Source organism: Schistocerca serialis, chromosome 2 (assembly GCF_023864345.2).
Source record: "Schistocerca serialis cubense isolate TAMUIC-IGC-003099 chromosome 2, iqSchSeri2.2, whole genome shotgun sequence".
NCBI lineage: Eukaryota > Metazoa > Arthropoda > Insecta > Orthoptera > Acrididae > Schistocerca > Schistocerca serialis.
Genome location: NC_064639.1, coordinates 547,432,732 through 547,454,445, shown reverse-complemented (window position 1 = coordinate 547,454,445; position 21,714 = coordinate 547,432,732). Strand labels below are relative to the sequence as shown.

Here is a 21,714-nt window from a genome sequence, read left to right as displayed (position 1 = left end):
CAACAACACAGTTGTTTCTCCCCTAATCAGAAAGCCTGGAACGCTGGCACACATGTGACAACACGTCCCACCCATTGTACACTTACCTTCTCCATACTATCCCCCAGCACAATTTTAACAAACTTCGACTCCACGACAACGAATCCGCCCTAACATCTATCCTTCCCATCATTCACACTCCCCCTGTCCCATTCACTTTTCAGGGCTCCGTGGCGTTCCCGTTTCTCCTGACCTTCGCCTGCCCCATCCTAGTAATTTACATCCCGAGACCCATATTCTCTACGAACCGTCTTTCCACATGATACCTCATGCTCACAACTCAACCCGACTGAGCTATATAGCTCCGTAAAGACTTTCACATACCAAAGGACCAATCCACCTTCCCACTTCTCATCATTTTCCCTGAATATAGGTCCCTCCCGTAAAATGATATAAAATGTAATACAGTACAGCGTTTATTTTGATTTTCTAGCCGTCCATTCTTTTTAAATATCTTACAATGCTTTCTTTTGTGTTAAATATCAGCAATGAAAATCGTCGTTTTATGTCTTTTAGAACATCTGTATAACGGATGTACCATAATTTGTGGCGTAAACAAATACAGTTGAAAGTATACGATACTAGAGGCAAAAAAGGCTTAGTAAATGTAGATCTGCAAATGAACCATTTGCGAAATAATTGCGACGTTGTGGTTACCAGCCACCACTGACTTGATTTTGTTTAAATGTTATCCCAGTTGGGAAAAGGTGACAACACTGAGCAACGTAAAGAAAAGTTATTAGAAATTGTTTGGTAGAAGTGCAGGTGTTTCGGGTGATCACGATAGCAGTTAGATAGCCGGCCATTGTGGCCGAGCGGTTCTAGGCGCTTCAGTCCGGAACCGCGCTGCTGCTACGGTTGCAGGTTCGAATCCTGCCTCGGGCATGGATGCGTGTGTTGTGTTGTCCTTAGGTAAGTCAGATTTAAGTAGTTCTAAGTCTAGGGGACTGATGACCTCAGAAGTTAAGTCCCATTGTGCTTAGAGCCATTTGAACCATTATTGAGCAGTTACATAACTGTACTCGGTGTTAAAGGAAGTGTCCAAAATATCGTCCTTGTACACGGATGTAGGCCAGTACCCATCGCCACAATGAATGTCCAATCCATTCAAACACGTCTGGATTATTTAGAAATTCTTGGCAAGCGTTGACAGTTCCCTGCTCCAGTTCTTCAACCGTGCTAACCGGAGTGGAGTATACTCCACCCTTAATGTCACTCAAACATATACATTCATGGGATTTAGATCAGATGGATTTGGAGGCCACAGCACAGTGTACATCATAACTTATGGCGTAAACGCATACAGTTGAAAGTAGACGATACCAGAAGCAAAGAAATGTCAGTAAACAGAGATCCACAAACGAACCGTAGGCGAGATAATTGCGCATTTATGGTTACCAGCCACTACTAACTTGCTTCTCTGTAAACACCACATACCAGTCCGTTTTCGTTTACATATTCGGGATGTGGAGTTGTAAGCAGCATGGATCTGACGGTACCGTACACAGGCAGAGTGCAACTAACGTCAGTTAAGTTGCATGAGTGTTGATGGTAACATGGAACATTAGAGTAACGAGGAGGACGCGGATATGCATTTCATGTACGGTAGTGCTAATGGCAATCCACGGAGTGCACGCTTGTACCAAAAAGCATACCGTTCCCGAAGGCACCACGATATTCGAACGATTACAGGGGTGCATCAACGCCTCCGAGAAACTGGGAGTTTTGCACATGCTGCGGGAGCAGATATGCCTGCACTAATTACTCCTGTGCTTAAAGATGTGGTGCTGGAAACAATCGAACTCTCCCCAGGAATTTCAACAAGGAGACTGGGAACATAAAGTCCTGGAATGAGCCACTGCAGTGTTTGGAGAAAATGTATCGCAATGCAAATTACCCGTATCACTTCCAACGAGTTCATTGTCTTAGTGCGGCAGACTATGGTCCTAGACTAACGTTCTGTCAGTGGATGCAAGAAGAAGGTGTACGCAACCCTTCTTTTGGCAATAACATTTTACGTGGCGACATCTAACGGGTCGGTATGACCAAATATGGATTGGGCGAAAAGGACCCGTACCGTGGCCGCTAAGATCACGCGATGTGAGCCCCATGGATTTCTATGTGTGGAGCTACGTTAAAGATGAAGTGTATGCCACTCTGGTGCACACGGTTGAAGAATTCGAGCAGAGACTTCTAAATGCATGTCAAAAATTTCTAAATGAGCCAGGCATGTTTGAAAGGATTCAAAATTCACTGTGGCAACAGGTACAGGCTTGCATCTGGGTACAAGGACGACATTTTGAATGCCTAATTTTATTACGAATACAGTCTTGTAACTGTTTTCGTTTTCATTCAGAACACCTGCACTTCTACCAAAGTACTTCTAGTAACTTTTCTTAATCTTGTATGCTATTGTTACTATTTCCCAAATGGGATGCCGTTCATACAGAATCAGGTCAGTGGTGGCTGATAGCCACAAAGTCCCTATTATCTTGCAGACGATTCGTTTGTGGACCTGTGTTAACTGAAACGTGTTTGGTATTAGTGTCGTGTACTTGCAACCGTATGCGTTTACTCCATTAACTGTGATACACCCTATATAATTCTTTTTTTTTTAATCGTTGTTCCATCTTCGTATGCTTTAAACTCTTTTGGGTGAAGAGCGAAGTACTGTTCGCTACCAACCCAGCCTGAACCCTCTGAGATGAGGGAATGAAATAAGAATAAAAAAACATAGTCAAGGTTAAATCAATATAGTAAGTGCTAAAAATTAAAAGAGTTAAATTCAAACGCTTTTTCGTTAAATAAACTCTTACACAGCAATAGAAACCCTTTTTAAAGCAATAACATATAATGTTGTACAATATGTTGGTACGTACTTTATTTACGTTTAAGTTCGTTGACAAGTAAGTCTATATATGTCTTATCCAATGACGAAATTACGAACTTATCATTTCTTTCCTACGTTTATCTCTTCAGAAACCTAGTAGCATTATGTGAGAACCTTTTATTAGTTAATTCTGTTTGTTAGTTTAAAATTCTAGCAGCTTGTTTCTTCATCTGATCGTAAGCAACTATTTCCTTAAAAAATATTCATCGTTTTACCTTTCCTTACTTTATGCTGCATCAGAAAGCGTTTTCGATTTCTGGTACTTGATGTCCAGTCCACAACAGTCGACGTGTTCCTATCAGTTAGTCTTACGTGTTCTTTAATGGCTCTGAGCACTATGGGACTTAACATCTATGGTCATCAATCCCCTAGAACTTAGAACTACTTAAACCTAACTAACCTAAGGACATCACACAACACTCAGCCATCACGAGGCAGAGAAAATCCCTGACCCCGCCGGGAATCGAACCCGGGAACCCGGGCGTGGGAAGCGAGCGTGTTCTTTAAACCTGGTAGTAAATGCCCGGCACGGTTGACCGATATAATAACAACTGGAGATCATATATCTTGTAACTATACGTTTTCAAAGAGAAAATTGGTTTACGACACTTACATACATTGATCACATTACTGTACTGGAAAAGTACAGAAATCAAATTTTAAGTAATGTTCAAATAATTAACACACTGATTGACAAAAGACAGAAGCATCCAGAAGGAATGGAGGAAACGAATTGAAACTTCACCGTTTGAGAGGACATGTGACATTAGTTCGGTGATTACAAAATCGAGTCCAATCTACAAAGAACTTGGGAGTATGAGACCAGTTATCAGCAAGGCTCTGCACCCCGTCTGGCCTGGATGCATGCACCCATTCGTTGGAAAGGGCTTCATAAAGCCGTTGTATCTTCTTCTGAGGCAAGCTAGTCTACAATTGTAGTAACTGATCCTTCATATCCTGGATACTAGCGCTTGTATGGATTTGACGTCTTAGCTGGTCCATCAGATGTTTTATGGGGGACGTATCTGGGAGTAGGACTGTCTCATAATGCAGACATATACCACGTGGACGAGCATTGTCGTATTGAAAAATGCACGCCGTGGTCTGAAGTCATGCCCTGTGGCTCCCCTTACCCTAACACCAGTACTAACACAGCGGCGCCTCTCCAAAACATTGGATGAGTGGAAACTACCAAAGTTGCCGCTACACTCGTCAACGACCGGGATTCGTCGTTGAACACGATGCGACGCCATTCATCAACAGTTCCTGCTTCCCGGTAACGGCAGCGAGCTCTTGGGATTGTATTTTCTATTACGGGTGCTGCTATGCTCGTCTCCGACCAATGATGTGAGATGGCACATAATTAATTTCTTGTCCAGTATACGGAACATCTTGGTATTGATTGTGCAACTGTAGTAATGGCTTCGAAGAAACGGTCAGCACCAGTTTAAATTTTCTTTTTTTAGTACCCCGTTAACGGTTTCGACCCCGAGGCCATTATCTGGTGGTATGCGTCAGACGTCCTGAAAGGACACAGGGCGATTGCCAACGACTAGCCAGTCGTCCTATGTCCTTTCAGGACGCCTGACGTATACCACTAGAAAATGGCCTTGCAAGCTGAAGCCAGTTGTGATTTAAAGTAAAAAGAAAACTGCAACTAGTGTTAATATTTTCTCCAAAATGCCACAAAATGTAGCAGAGAGCACATTATTTTGCTCTCAGATCGCAGGTGCAGATGTGAAGCAGTTACGACATGCTTGGTGCTTAATACGGCGATCCACCGTTGAGGTGGTCAGAGGTGGTCGACTGGAACGTTGACGATGAGTGTGCCTTCCACGATATCCCACGCAGTCCAACTGCCACATCCGAATGCCTTAGAAATCAGGATATTGCATGATTAGTCCAAGTGGCCAGATGGAGATCCTCTATGATGCCCCTTTAAAACTCCTGCAGGTATTGATAATGCTATCTCACATGAGTACATGGCATCTCGTGTTGTTCACAGTGATCACTCAACGTCTGACGCTGTTCAAGCCCATTATATACTCTGTCAACACTAATGTACACTGGTGGCCATTCAACCTGTCACAGAAAACTGCAATTCTGATCGTTTACGTAATCTCCAATGGCGTGTAGGTGTATGAAGTTACGAGAGGTATTCGGAAAGTAAGGTCGGGTAGGTCGCGAAATGGAAACGACAATGAAAATCCGACGAAGCTTTGCACAGATGTGTAGGGCAGTATCTGAAGTATGCCTGTCGATCGCGTCACGTTCTGAGCACACAGTGAGCACATAAGATGCCTAGAACAATAGTGTCTCCCGCCAAATAATGGTGCCCGCTTCCAGGTTTCGCCTGATGTCATGCAACCCCACATAGTGTACCTGTCAGGCATTTCCTTCTTCGTGACAGTTCTCGGCCGCACATTTCAGGGGCAATAAGGACGCCCGTTTCGATGGGAATGGTCACTCACCACACAGCCCGGACTTGGCTCCTCTGATGTTCATCTGTGCTCACATGAATCGCTGGCTATGAAGACAACATTTATGCACGGACAACGAACTACAGACCAGCGTAGAGAAGCGGCGGAATGCACAGGTGGCTGCCTTCTGTGACGAGGGTATTGGAAAGTTGGTACAACGCTACTATAGATGTCTTAAGTCGGAGCGGCGTCTATGTAGAAAAGTAGCTGGAAGGTGTAGCAAACTGTTACAAATAAAACATTTTTGACTTTCACTGTGGTTTCCATTCCGCTACCTTACTTTCTGAATAGCCGTCGTACATTGACATCCGCCAAAGTCTTCTGCTTCCTTCACTTTGTCAGGCAGTGTATTAATAATTCGAGTACTACGTGACTGTATGAAGCTGATCCAGATGAATTTTTTATCCGTCTGGGTAGGCCTGACACATCTGCAGCTTTTCCACTACGAAATTTTGTACGATAACCTACAATACTTTATCAAGAGCTGCGCTATTTTGCTTTGGCTGCTACCTTTAGCGGCTCCTACGGTACTTGAGCACAGGAATTTCATTGTATACCAAGACTGCATACATGAACCTACAAACGAATAACAATTAATTAGGTAACTTTATTTTTCTCGATTTCGTAATCAGAAAATTTTGGCACCCCTCACTTGCATCGGCGTGTAAATGTTTTTGGTGAAACGATGGTGGTGGCTTAATGCACGTGCGTCCACTGGCTGTTATGGTGGCAGAACATATGTCCTCGTTTATGTACTACCCTTTTGTTGTGTCTTCAGTCACGTTTCGTTTTTCTACAGTATACTAATACACAATAATTCGATGTTTATGTGCTGCTTATGAACGATTATTGTGATGATCTGTTTAAATATAAAGTACTAATAATCCAGAAGGAGGACATATACATCAGGATATTATGTATTAGTACATTGTACTGTGTTACCCACACTTTAAAAACATTGTGGAAATGTTGATTTGTACGTCTTTTCTTGGTAGAACAACATTACAATAAATGAATAGCAGTGTATAGCTCATGTTCTACAGGATTAATTTATTGCGTTAACCGTTTTTCGGCTTACAAGGCCATCGTAGGATTTTAACTGACTATTGTCGCCGAAGAGCTTACAATGTTTGTTAGCAACATTGCAAAAGCTGCTACACAAGTAGATTAAGGCACAAACACACCATAAATGACGTCTTTGAGAGTGTGGGGATAATGCAATTTAAAAGATAAAAACTTGAACAGCAAGTAAATATATAGAGAGAAGATAGGGAAAACATTAACGCTGTACTCGAAAACCATGCCTATATAACAGTTTACAATAAATAAACAAACCAAACGTAATAGAATTAGTACTTGACGAGACAACATCAAGAGGTATTAAACATGGAAAGTGATACAGAAAACAATTAAAACAAAAGATAACAATTTCATCTACAGCATGTATGGAGTACATAGGCAATCTCAATGAAATAAACCAATAATGTAGGAAAATGAAGGAATATGCCGAACAGAGAGCCTGGGAAGCAATGGAAACTAAGATGATAATGTGAAATTTAGAAGACAGAAAGTATTAAGCTGTGTTTCGTCATTTAAGATTAGCTCAGAACTGTGGGCTAGATGTTTGTTGATTTCCAGGGCTTCCAGCAGCGTTATGGAAAGTGAAACGTAACTTAAAACAGCGCGTATTTTGTCTGTTTCTATATAGGGAGAGATATGTTCTGGAAGTTATGAAGACACTGGCAACTGAAAAAATTAGCGATAATGTAGTCAGTAATATTAATAGTGAAAATAATGTTTAAGAGATTTGCGCGCCTTGTTGGCAATGGTGATGGCAGGTCGAAAGGCGTCGCTGATAAATTAATGTCATAAGATTTATAATCCTAAACATTGTGACTGGTTGCAGTAAATACGTATCCTCGATTACATTGAGCTTAATGGATATTAGGTAGTGAAATAAATTTGTATTTTGCAAAACTGTCTGTTATATGGTTTACCATACCACCACCCTATTGTGCCTTCATAATTATAATGAGTGATATATTTCACAGGTAATCGCCGACTGGTCCACAGTCCAGCTACAGTTCGCGTCATTCAAAGGTCGTGGAGAACTGCTGCTGAAGGGAACGGAAACGAGTGAAATCGTATCCGCGCTCGAGGACAGCCTGATGGTGTTGGGCTCGTTGCTTACCAACAGATACAACGCGCCCTTCAAGAAAGACATCCAGACGTGGGTGCACAACTGCAGCGCCACGTCGGAGATCCTGGAGTACTGGATGCAGGTGCAGAACCTCTGGGTCTACCTGGAGGCGGTGTTCGTCGACGGCGACATCGCCAAGCAGCTGCCCACAGAATCGAAGAAATTCATGGCTATTGACAAGTGGTGGACGAAGATAATGCAGCGCGCTAGGGAGAAGCCGGGAGTCATCGAGTGCTGCGTGAGCGACGAAACTATGGGTCAGCTGCTGCCGTACCTGCTCGAGCAGCTCAACAGTTGCCAGAAGTCCCTGACGGGCTACCTCGAATCCAAGAGGCTCATCTTCCCAAGGTTCTTCTTCATCTCTGACCCGTCGCTCCTCGAGATCCTCGGTCAGGCTTCAGATTCACACAGCATCCAAAGCCATCTGGTCGACGTCTTCGATAATACCGCTGAGGTACTTGCTTCTTATTCCATACCTTTTGCTGGACTGGGGTAAAACGTAACACTAAGAGCCTATTTATTTCTTCGATTTTATTACAATCTATACCACGCCACTATTTGATGCAGAGTTTTCTAGTTAACACAGAAACACAGAAAAGCCGTGGAATTAAGGTACCAGTCGAGTATAAAATATTCTCGGTTTTCAAGCCGCATCAAGTGGTTAACTGCCCATGAGCTTTCAGCAGAGATCTACTCTGTCATTGTCAAGTGGTTGACTGTCTACTTCCGCTGGCGTGCTTATATAGACGCGCTGCCACCAGTGACGTCACTGATGTCCAGTCCCATACCACGTACAGTAAAATTTTGGTGGCGCGGCCGCCGCACCCGCTTCAACTCCCCAATCACAGTATCCCAGGCCGTACTCAACTGCAATGCACCGTCTTTATTGAGGATGCTGTCCGTTATTTTGATCTCTATTGCTTCATTTATTACGCTATTCCAGAAGACATTGGTCCATTTAATAATAGAAGTAGCGTCGAATGCAATTCGGTGTCCGTTTTCCATTGCATGGTCTGTTAGAACTGATTTGTCGCGATAGTGTAGGCAGAAACATCTTTCATGTTCTTTTCAGCTCTGTTCAGTAATGCGGACAGTCTGACCGACATAAACCTGCTCACATCCACACGGTATTTTGTATAGTCCGTATGTTCTGAGGCCTACACCGCCTTTCGCAGGCTTCATTAGTTGCTGGATCTTTCCTGGGGCCTGAAGATTGCGTCGATTTTATGTTTATTCGGGAGCCAGCTAATCTTCCCTGTTATTGAGCCACAAAACGGTAAAAATGCAGTCTTCTCCATGTCTTCTTTGTTGATCGTGCATTTCCAGCTCTGTGGACGTCGTACGCACTGATTTTGTAGCATTCCTTCCAAAAATCTGCCGTACCTTATCCTCGTCGGCGTCTGGAACAGATGAGCTACCCGTGTGGAGAATATTACTTGTGTCCCAAAATGACGTATTCCAAGTCCAAATAGTTGGTCGTGACCGTGGTTCCCTTCCATGCTGTGTACGGAAGTTTCGCTGCACTTGGGTACCGGACTTCGTCTCTATGAATCAGTCTACATACTATGCTTCGTCCTGTGGCGTCCACATTTTTGTTGAATCAACGCCACCTGGAAAATAAAAAAGGCTTAGAGTTATCTTGTCACATGCTGAGATCCATTCCGTATTATCTGCTTAGTCTTAAGGTTTTAAAGGTAACATATCACAATGTTCGGATTCAGTTGTTATTATCTAGTATAGTTTTGAAGTTGCTCAACTTTTTTTAAAGGTAACTTATGCACAGGCTGCACTATATTCTTATTGCCTTCCGATGTACTCGTGCATGTATTTGCCATTGATGGGGATGCAGTTTGCGGTAAATTAACAGATAATTATTTAATCAGTTTTTACTGTCGATTTCCCTTTACAACTCATGTTCAATAATATCTACAATTGCATCTTCATTCAGCAAGACACCTTGCGGTTTGTGGCGTAGGAGACTTCTGGCACAATTATTAGGTCTCTCCTACCTGTTCCATCCGCAAACGGTGCTTGGGAAGAATGGCTGTTGGTAAATCGCCGTAAGAAGTCTAATCTGATTTTCTCGGCGTGGTCATTTCGCGAGATGTATGTGGAAGGAATTAATATGTTGTCCTGTTCTTCGACTTCGAAAGTATGCGTCTGTATTTCAACAGGAAACCTCTCCGCGATGCGCAACTCCACTCTTGTAGCGTCTATAACTTGAGTTTGTCGTTGGTCTCCATAACACTTTCGCTGTTTCTACGACGCTGGGACGAAATGCGCCGCTCTCAATTGAATCTTCTCTGTCTTCTATGTTAATCCTACAAGGTAAGGTAGGATGCATCGCCAGCATATCGCAGCAGATGTTTTGTTGCAATAGTAGCTAACATATACTTGTTTGTTTAAATTTCCCACAAGCATTTAAAATACGAAAAGCGGTACCTCCTTCAGTTATATATTTGACCTCAAGACTTCGTTCTCTCGCCAGCCCAAAAAACTGCAGTCTAGCGGAAAAACGTCGGGTGACTTTCTTGATCATGCAACAATGATGCCACAACCGTTCAAGCGTCCAAGATAGCATTCACGGAAGTAGTGTTGTCACTGACCATGAGGAATGTGCTCTTCTTGTCAGGGGAGTTCCTCCTAGTCCTCCAGAAACAGTGATATGCACATTCAACTGGCGAACATGACGAACGCTGTTAATCAGAGGCATCAGAACATAATGGTTTTTTGATGTATCCACCTTAGAATGATCCGTTCTGTTACCTCTTAACATATGTTTATTTCCTCTTGGGTCAACCTGTGAATGTGGATATAGATAGAGATGAAAATGAAGATATAGCGGAAATAATTTCTCAGGCTTAGATAACAAGCGAGCACAGAAGAGCGAGAAAGAAAGGCAGGTTGCAAAAAGCCAGGCTTCCGCTATTAGTGTTGCACCAAGGCAAAAGCTCTTACATTTAACAAACAATATGAGTAAGGATTGTGTTCCGTAGCTCAGAACACCTTTTCAATCGTCTGACGTCTTCATGATACTTTCTCTATTCTTTGTACTTACGCACCTCTACATGAAGGATCGTAGGTCATAACGCGCATTAAAGTGTCGGGTAGGTTGCCTTCCCGCTAGGCGTCAGTTCTACACTGAAGGGCCAAAGAAACTGGTGCATCTGGTTAATATCGTGTTCAATTTTGTGCGAATTCCTAAGGGACCAAAGTTCTAACGTCATCGGTCCCTAAACTTACATTCTTACTTAAACTAACTTATGCTAAGAACAACATACACACACCTCCGGCGGGAGGGGCCGTGCAATCCGTGACATGGCACCTCTAACCGCGCAGCCACTCCGCGAGGCTAATATCGTGTAGGGCTCCGCGAGCAAGCAGACGTGCCGCAACACGACGTGGCATGGACACGACTATTATCTGCACTAATGCTGGAGGGCACTGACACCATGAATCATGCAGGGCTCTCCATAAATCCGTAAGAGTACGAAGAGGTGGATATCTCTTCAGAACAGCACGTTGCAGGGCATCCCAGACATGCTCAATAATGTTCATGTCGGGGGAGTTTGGTGGTTCAAAAATGTTTCAAATGGGTCTGAGCGACTTAACTTCTGAGGTCATCAGTCGCGTAGAACTTACAACTAATTAAACCTAACTAACCTAAGGACATCAGACACATCCATGCCCGAGGCAGGATTCGAACCTGCAACCGTAGCAGTCGCTCGGCTCCAGACTGCAGCGCCTAGAACCGCACGGCCACTCCGACCGGCGACTTTGGTGGTCAGCGGAAGTGTTTAACCTCATAAGAGTGTTTCTGGAGCCCCTCAGGAGCAATTATGGACGTGTGGGGTGTCCCATTGTCGTGCTGATTTTGCTCGAGTCTGTCGGAAAGCACAATGGGCATGAATGGATGCAGGTGATCAGACAGGACGCTTACGTACGTGTCACCTGTCCGTCATATCTAGACGTAGGTGTCCCATATGACTCAACTGCACACGTCTCGCACCACTACAGGGCCTCCACCAGCTTGAACAGTCCCCTAGTGACATGCAGGGTCCATGGATTCCATACCAGAATACGTCCATCTGCTCGATACAATTTGAAACGAGACTCGTCCGACCATGCAACATGATTACAGTCATCAACAGTCCAATGTCGGTGGTGACGGGCCCTGGCCATGCGTAAAGCTTTATGTCGTGCAGTCGTCAAGGATACACTAGTGGACCTCCGGCTTTGAAAGCCCATATCGATGATGTTTCGTTGAATGGTTCGCACGCTGACACTTGTTGATGGCCCAGCATTGAAATCTGCAGCAATTTGCGGAAGAGTTGCAATTCTGTCACGCTGGACGATTCTCTTCAGTTGTCGTGATCTCATTCTTGCAGGATCTTTTTCCGGCCGCAGCCATGTCGGAATGGAATATAACACCACGTTCAAACTCACTTAAATATTGAAAACCTGCCATTGTAGTAGCAGTAACCGAACTAACAACTGCGCCAGACCCATGTTGTCTTGTACAGGCATTGTCGACCGCAGCGCCTTATTCTGTCTGTTTACATATCTCTGTATTTGAATACGCCTGCCTGTACCAGTTTTTTTAGCGCTTCCGTGTAGATTCCCACTGGAGGTCGAACGTAACTGTGCATCGGCACTGACTGTTTTGGATTCATTGCCCATCGAGGTGAATCAGTTATAAATGAATGCATGGTGTCTGTTCTCCCGGACATGTTCGAAAGAACAGACACCATTCATTGATATATAATTAAAACAGTAGCGCAGGAACAATTTTCGTAATTTCTTGACGAGTTCTACGTGTGGAAAAACTGTATACCATATACAGGGTGTTACAGAAAGGTACGGCCAAACTTTCAGGAAACATTCCTCACACACAAATAAAGTAAAGATGTTATGTGGACATGTTTCCGGAAACGCTTACTTTCCATGTTAGAGCTCATTTTATTACTTCTCTTCAAATCACATTAACCATGGAATGGAAACACACAGCAACAGAACGTACCAGCGTGACATGAACCACATGTTGTGTCGTACTTGTAAAGGCACATGTTCTAGCAGCACAGGTAGAGTATCCTGTATGAAATCATGATAACGTGCTCCATTGAGCGTAGGTGGAAGAACATGGTGCCCAATCAAGACATCACCAACAATGCCTGCCCAAACGTTCACAGAAAATATGAGTTGATGACGTGATTGCACAATTGCGTGCGGATTCTCGTCAGCCCACACATGTTGGTTGTGAAAATTTACAATTTGATCACGTTGGAATGAAGCCTCATCCGTAAAGAGAACATTTGCACTGAAATGAGGATTGACACATTGTTGGATGAACAATTCGCAGAAGTCTACCCGTGGAGGCCAATCAGCTGCTGATAGTGCCTGCACACGCTGTACATGGTACGGAAACAACTGGTTCTCCCGTAGCACTCTCCATACAGTGACGTGGTCAACGTTACCTTGTACAGCAGCAACTTCTCTGACGCTGACATTAGGGTTATCGTCAACTGCACGAATCATTGCCTCGTCCATTGCAGGTGTCCTCGTCGTTCTAAGTCCTCCCCAGTCGCGAGTCATAGGGTGGAATGTTCCGTGCTCCCTAAGACGCCGATCAATTGCTTCGAACGTCTTACTGTCGGGACACCTTCGTTCTGGAAATCTGTCTCGATACAAACGTACCGCGCCAGGGCTATTTCGCCGTGCTAATCCATACATCAAATGGGCATCTGCCAACTCCGCATTTGTAAACATTGCACTGTCTGCAAAACCACGTTCGTGATGAACACTAATCTGTTGATGCTACGTACTGATGTGCTTGATGCTAGTACTGTAGAGCAATGAGTCGCGTGTCAACACAAGCACCGAAGTCAACATTACCTTCCTTGAATTGGGCCAACTGGCGGTGAATCGAGGAAGTACAGTACATACTGACGAAACTAAAATTAGCTCTAACATGGAAATTAAGCGTACGGAAGTGAAACACATGCGGTAGACAGTTCAGAAAATAAGAGAACAGAAGTTTTTGAAATTTCGTACTACAGAAGAATGTTGAAGGTTAGATAGGAAGGACTGACGAAAACAGAAATTTATGCCATAATGTGACTAAAAGAAGGCATCAGCTGGTACGACATATCATGAAGCTTCAAAGTATCGCCAGTTTGGTAAGGGAGGGAAATTTTGGATATAAAAACTGTAGAGAGAGACCAAGGTTCGAATATAATAAGCGGTTCAGATGGGTGCAGTTTATAGTAGATGTACAGAGATGAAGAGATTTTCACAGGATAGACTATCATGGACTGTTGCATTACACCAGTCTTCGAAATGAAGACCGAAACTAAAACTTGCACCATTACAATTTAGTCTTTACTTTCACAGCCGTGAGCCTGATTGAAAGGTGGACACTAAGTTAATTTTTAATTTTAATTTTGGTAGGCGGTGTTCCACGAGAGAGATTACGATCGCCTGATCGCGGTGAAGTCGCGAGAAGGCGAGCAAATCACGCTGGAGCACGAGGTGGTGTGCGTGGGCGGAGTGGAGTTGTGGCTGGGAGCGCTCCTCAACGAACAGAAGAACTCGCTGGGCCAGATCATCGCCGCCTGCTACGCCTATCTCAACGATCCTGAGTATGACTTCCTCGAAATGACGAGGCGGTTCCCCTCTCAGGTATGCAGCCTCACAGTTCCAAGCCCTACATTCTATACAGCTACTAACTTTCCGAATCCGGCGATCAGTGCAAGAACGTCCACACATGCTGGCTGTTTGCTATTGCTTTTTTATGATCCTTGTATGTGATTTGTCAAATATGTACTCATAATTTTTTAACGTCAGTGCTCAGTTTCTGTGTGAGGGATTTTGAAATTTCACTCAATTTCGTGGCCCATATTACAGCCTGCTCTTTCGGTATCAACAGTAGATTTCATCATCCATACATACCATAAAAATGGATGTATGTATGTGTTCCACATCTTCTCGGATTTCAACCGGACTTGATACACATGCACCTCACTGTCAGCAATAATCGCTGTGACGATAAGAACACCTACCTATCGTATCACAGTTCAGAAGATATAACGTCATAAACAATGAGAATCGCGAGACGCTGGCGCATTGTATATACAGTTAAATTTATTGCTTCTTTACTACTAATTCTGTTTGAAACTCATTTTGCATACGATACCCATATATGCTGCTGATTGTATCTACAAAATTATATAATTGTATTACACATAGATCAGGAGATTTGACGTCATAAGCAATGAGATGCCTGAAAAACTGCCACATGATGCATGATGTTTAAATTTATTACTTCCTTGTTAGTAACTCTGTTCGCAACGTATTTCGCAGACAGTATCCACATATGCTGCTGAATGTACCTACACAAATATATCATTTTACGGCACATAGTTCAAGAGATATAACGTCAAAACACGGAGATGCGTGAAAAAAGTGCCGCATCACCCATCAAGTTTTAATACATTTATACTTTACTACAAAGACACTCCTACAATCGAGACAACTTTCGGAAATCCCTGAAACTTGGCAGCCCTTTTGACAGCTTTCAACTGCGAAGTGCAAACGGCTGTAGGCGAAAACAATAGCCGTCTACAGAGCTATGAAGAGGCGTTGCCATAGAGACGTTTAGGAAATCGCGAATCAGGTGTTTTCACTAATACAGGGAAATGAAATTCTTTCTATATTATACTACAAATACAGTTCCTTTTGTTTCCGTTTCTAAAAGGATATTGGAAATATGAATACCTGGGAATGCCGGGTTTGTCATATTCATATATAAAAATATGACAAACGCAGCATTGCCCAGGTATTCATTTTTCCAGTATATATAGCCGAGTAACTACTGCAACCTATATCTTACTGAATCTCTTGGTCTCCTTCGACAATTTTTAACCCCCCCCCCCCACCTCCCCCCCATATATATATATATATATATATATATATATATATATATATATACGGGATGGGGAGGTGTAGGGGGGGGGGGGGGGGTAAAATTGTCGAGGGAGACCAAGAGATGAATACAGTAAGCAGATTCAGAAAGATATAGGTTGCAGTAATTACTCGGTTCTTGCACAGGATAGAGTTGCATGGAAAGCTGCATCAAACCAGTCTTCAGACTGAAGATCACAACAATATCCACACACACTGACGGAAGCGTTAGACCATGAAGCACCAGTCCGATGTTAATCTCATTACAGTGCGAATAAACAATTGTATTCGTTGTGGCGTGGAAGCAAGCAGCCTCCGAATGTCATCTTGAGGGACTGAGGAATTTCTTGCCATGCCTGAAACACATGAAGGTTTCTGACTGGAGACTGGGGTACATCTCCACATAGCATCCTAAACATGCTCTATACAGTGCGGTCTAAGGCGCCTTGCCTCGGGTCGCGCGGCTCCTCTCGTCAGAGTTTCGAGTCCTCCCTCGGGCATAGGTGTGTGTGTTTCCCTTAGTGTAAGTTAGTTTAAGTTAGATTAAGTAGTGTGTAAGTCTAGGGACCGATGACCTTAGCTGTTTGGTCCCGTAAGAACTTACCACAAATTTCCAAAATACATGCTCTGTAGAAGACAAATAATGGGGCCAGGAAGGCCAATCGAAGATCTGAGTATTACTCAAGGCATTTGTTGTGTGAACTGCAGTGTGGGACCATTAAGTATCCTGCACAAATTTGTCGTTTGGTACTTCGTGAGGGTACGGTTTATCACTCTTGCCACATACTGGCGAGCATTCAGCCTCCATTCAATAATTATCAAATCAGTCCCGTTGTCTTATTCAACATCTCTCCACACTATGATTCCAAGATATGGAGAGGCGTGGGTCACGGGAATCGCTGCCACCTGTGACTGCCCATCAGGTCGTCTACGGACATTTTAGCGTCGATCTGATCGCCACAAATATAAGCGAGACTTGTCACTGAACACCACAGAATGCGACAAAATGTCCCTGTTGATACGAATCAGCAGTGCCTGTGTTATTAAGAAGTACGTTGCAATGTTCTTTCGGACATACATGCACGTCCCAAGGAGCAGGCACTGCTGCGACTGCAGTCGTCAAGAAGTACAGGAAATGTATTTGCAACTGCGATATGAAAAACCATCGGCTGTACATTGGAATGACGCAATGAAAATCTGTACCGGATCGGGACTCGAACCCTGATTTCCTGCTTCATGCATGTAGTCAGTAGAGTCCTGCATGACCGAGTAAGCGAGCACAAAGTACGAGATGGGGCGAGCACATCCTAACTGGATAGGCTGCCCGCTCTAGCTCTCGTGACCGAGCATAGAAGCCGTGACCGAATACGTAGCACCTAACTTCAAACACATTACGCGTGTCATTGTCCGTGTGAGACTGCAGCCAGTACGGGCTTCTCATTTGTGGTGTGTCTCCCTCTGCAATCATGCAGTGCGAGGAAGCCAGTGCAGTAAGACGTAAGATTGAAACCAATGTTTACACATTGAAGAAACGGGAAGGTCTAAAAAGCCAAGTATGGACTACATTTCTGTTAGTTGTAGACGAAAACAGTGCGTCTACTGGGTACGTATCGTGCATAAACTGCTCCACATTAGTGTGTTTCCAGTCGGAAACCACTCATTTAAAGAAACATAGTTGCAAGAAACCTCACAAAGATGCAGCTCCTTCAGGGATACCGGCAGTAATAAAAATAGTATTACAGCAAAGTGTGTTGCAATGTGTGCTAACGGTATGAGACCTTTTAATGCTGATTCCGGTGAAGGTTTCAGAGCACTAGGCAAAGAATTAATACATCTAGGTGCGCATTATGGAGAAGATAAGGTGGCAGATGTCAGCCAGTTAAATCCGGAACGCGTTAGTGATTTACTGATCAACAATAACTATAAACTTGTTTCTGTTGCAAACAAGTGAAAAGTGTGACAAGTTACGTCTGTAAATATTGAATGTTCTTTGTATGCTTTCTTTGTGAAGATGGTTGTCTTCTAGATTACAGGGACAACACTTATTCAGTGTTTCCTGTTAATGAAAGGAAAAATATATCTTCTGTTTGGAAATGACACTCGTCTTCTATCCACGATTGTATATCATTTTATTTTCCAAGTGCTTTATGAATTTAGCTGTGTCACGTACCCGTTCTAGTAGACGTTACTTTTGTGTTAAACGAGAGAGAGACAGAGATAAATACATTGTGTGTGTGTGTGTGTGTGTGTGTGTGTGTGTGTGTGTGTGTGAGAGAGAGAGAGAGAGAGAGAGAGAGAGAGAGAGAAGCGTTGGATTTGCACAGTACAGTGCAGCGAGACGGGGCGAGGCGAGGTGAGACGTCAGCGGTGACCGGTCATGCTCGGTTATCCGCGTGTCCGGAATCCGGACATCAGACATGGGGCGAGTACGTGACCGAGCCGAGTCGTGTGGGGCCGGACACGAGCGGCTCGGTCCCCCCGTCAACAGGCGAGCCGCGACCGGTCAGACATTGGGCGTTGCAGCACTCTAGTAGTCACCTTAATCGATTCGGCTATCCGTGCACGAATCGCAGCCAGAACCAAACTTTCATACGTCGTCCTTCACGTGTCACAACCTTCAGTTGTAAACATGCACGTATGTCCGAGGGAACATGCATTGTACTTCTTAATGACAAAGGCACTTCTTTTTCGTATTTACTCGTCAGTATCAAGCCCTCGACTCTCAATAAATATGTCCTTCCTGGACTGGAATATAGGTAACGTATGAGTGCAGGTTATGATACATGGACGACGACATATGGAAGTTTGGATCTGGCTGTGATTCGCGCACGGATAGCCAAAGCGGCTCAGGCGACCGTTCGCTTAAAGCGGGAAATCTGGGTTCGAGTCCAACTCTGGCACAGATTTCCATTGTCGTGATTCTAACATACAGCTCATGGTGGTTCATACCCGCAGTTGGGAGTACATTTCCTGTATATCTGTTGACTCTGGTTATACACTGCTTGACAGCTACTGAGGAACAACTGACACTTGCTAAGGAACAACTACCAATTCCTACAGAGCAACCGACAATAGCTAAAGAACATCCAACCAGTGACTAAAAAATATAGAGGGCGGGACGTGTTAGCCGGAGCAACGCCTGTCGACTAATGCTCTGTATGCATTCAACAGTTCATGCCGAACAGTGTTTGACGAAGGTTGTTATAGAACCGATTAGTGTGGTATTCCATGTGGTACGAAGACAGATCTGCAGGACATCATTTGAGTGCTTACGATCGTGGATGAGCAGTTGGAAGGCTCGAAGTCGGTCAATGTGTCAGTACTATGGCCTAGGTAATGGGCGTGTCCGGAAGTGTCATCTCGCTATTAGAAAAGGCCACTGAAGTTGGAAATGTTATGCGAAAGCGTGCCAGTGGTCATAGACGGACCACCAAAGCTCAAGAGAATCGCTACGCATCCCTAGTGGCGAAAAGGAATAGACTCCTCGGCCAATAGCTGCAGACTTTGTAGCCGCTCTCTCTGCGAGAACCACTTCGAGGCGATTAAATCAGGCTGGTTCGTATACTCGGAAGCCTGTTAAATGTACCCCACTTCGACCACGCCATCGTCGAGAAAGAGTACTTTGGTGTAGGGAGAATGTTAGTTGGGGTCAGCAACAGTGGTCCAGAATGATGTTCTCCGTCGAATCCCGCTTCACTGTGGCAAGTGATTCTGGCCACCAGTTAATGTGGACAGAGAAGGGAACACTTTACACACCACAGAACATTCCTGAACGTCATCGGCATAACCCAGGCGTTAGGTGCAGGCAAGCACTATGCACAATGTCCGTACACCAATTTGCGAGAAGTACCGTTACAGTACAGCGATATTACAGGGAGATAATTCTGTATCATGCTCGTTTGTTTAGACGTGCGGTAGGTGCCCACTTTTTATTTATGGACGACACTGCCCGCCCACATATCACCAGCGCAAAGTGAAGATATGGAACGTATGGAATGGCATGTATACTCCCCGAACCTAAACCATATAGAGGATGCATGAGATGCAGACGTGTTTCTCAACGAACACCCTCTCTCTGAACCGTGCAAGAACTGAAAACAGCCTTGAGAGAGGAGTGGGACAATATTTCCCAAGGACTCCTCAATAGTGTGGTAGCCGGAATGAATAACAAGTGCAAAATGTGCTTTATTGCCCGAGGAGGGCCTATTTCTTACTAAGACTCCGTTATCAATCTTTATGATGGGAGTCTGACCTGTATCAAACAAGTACGCTTTCTATGTCTGTTTCCCTGCTTTCCCTTGTGGTGAAATCTCTACCACTTTTCGTTATAAACTCTACCTCTGTTACGCGAGTACTGTGTTTCATGTCGTCCATCATTCCTTGTGATTATTCCTGTCCAATCACGTCTCTGTTCCTTAGCAGTTGTCAAGCAGCGTACTCGAATAAGCCTCTGTAATCTGCGGTATGGTTTCAGTGGTAAGTGATGCAGGACAACTCGAGATATCAACTCAGCTTCAAGTAACCTGTCCGCTACGGTTTGTGGTGACGAATCGACTGTAACATCTTTCCGGATATCAGCTGTTGTCACTCATCTATTTGTCAGAGTCAATCAAACAAGGCTAGGACCTTCTCCTGATGTAGTTCTTCCGGAAGAATCCGAGCCACACTTCCTGCACACTGTTGTCCTGAGTCCATGTCATCATTTCTCGTTCTGCACTCACTGCGCTATGGCTAACTCTCTGTCCGGACTCCCACGTCCCTCATACCATAATTGGATCTCTAAGCCGACGAATGGTGGTAAGCTGCACGTACACGTCCTCTGGGTATGCTGTGTTGCGATCTCCACCTGAAAATTTCCAGTAACCTTAGAAAAACCCAGTAGCCATCAAATACTCACACCATCCTTCATTCGCACGAATGGTTTTTTTTCTGTAGTAAAAATACTGGTAATAAGTTCGCTCAATGCTCAAATTTTAATCGCCGTACAGTATTCCGGAGGCATGTTTAGAGGCATGTTTAGCTGAGACCTATGGAGTGTTACAAGAGGGCTATGGGGAGTCTGTTCCTCCTTACAGTACAGATCGAAGATGCTTTAAATTTTTTAGAGAGGGGAGACAATAAACCGCGGAGGTAGGTGGAGCAGGCGCTCCAGTTGCTAGTCTTACGGAAGAAAACATTAACACCGCTGCTGTCATTGTGAGAGAGGATCGACGTATAACCTTACAAACACTTTCTGAAATATTCATTGGGTGCCATCCACAATTTGAGGACAGAAAATTTACACGTGAGATATATTGTGCTCGGTAGGTTTCACGACTGCTGAGTCCCGAACAAAAGGACATTCACCCAAACGTCTGCATGCAGAGGAAGACGAAGGGACCCGTGTGAAACTTTCGCACTTCCATAGGTTACATAATCACAATATTTGGAATAAGTGTAGTCGTTGGGATAAGGATGGCTGCGGGAATGAAGAGAGGACATCTTTAAAAATGAAACCGAACGGCACGCAATAATAATAATTAATACGTAATGCATTCCTGTATATACATTTACATATGTCCAAAAATGTGTTTTGCATACGAAGTGTTTGTCCCGGCTTGTACGCTCAAGGATTGCCGGTCGGACCACATAACCTATAACTTTAACTCGACAAACCTTTTCGGTGACGATAAGCTGGTTAGGCCGTAGTAGCAGTAACTGGACAATGCTACAGGAATAACCTGAAACAGGCTGGATGCTGCACCTCTGTAATGCGCGAACGCATATTCAAAATATTGTTAGCGAATATCTTGCAAAAATGAATATGAAGGGCATTCCTCACCGTACCTATAGTGCAGATACAGTCCAGAGCGACTCTCCATGCTACTCTATCCGGTGCAAGCTTCTTCATCTCCCCGTACCTACTGCAACCTACATCCTTCTGAATTTGTTTAGTGTATTCATCTCTTGGTCTCCATCTACGATTTTTACCCTCCACGCTGCCCTCCAATACTAATTTGGTGATCCCTTGATGCCTCAGAATATGTCCTACCAAGCGATCTCTTCTTCTAGTCAAGTTGTGCCACAAATTTCTCTTCTCTCCAATTCTATTCAATACCTCCTCATTAGTTATGTGATCTACCCATCTAATCTTCAGCATTCTTCTG

The 21,714-nt window shown here is 44.0% G+C and overlaps 1 protein-coding gene across 1 annotated transcript in view; it reads left to right on the top strand.

The window, feature by feature from the left end:
* The window catches only part of LOC126456197 (dynein axonemal heavy chain 8-like), a 503,569-nt gene that overhangs the window by 160,202 nt on the left and 321,653 nt on the right, over positions 1–21,714 (top strand). Inside the window, exons 17-18 of the mRNA XM_050091951.1 lie at positions 7,461–8,063; positions 14,057–14,287. Coding sequence (XP_049947908.1) covers positions 7,461–8,063; positions 14,057–14,287 — 834 coding nt within the window. The remainder of the gene's footprint in view (positions 1–7,460; positions 8,064–14,056; positions 14,288–21,714) is intronic.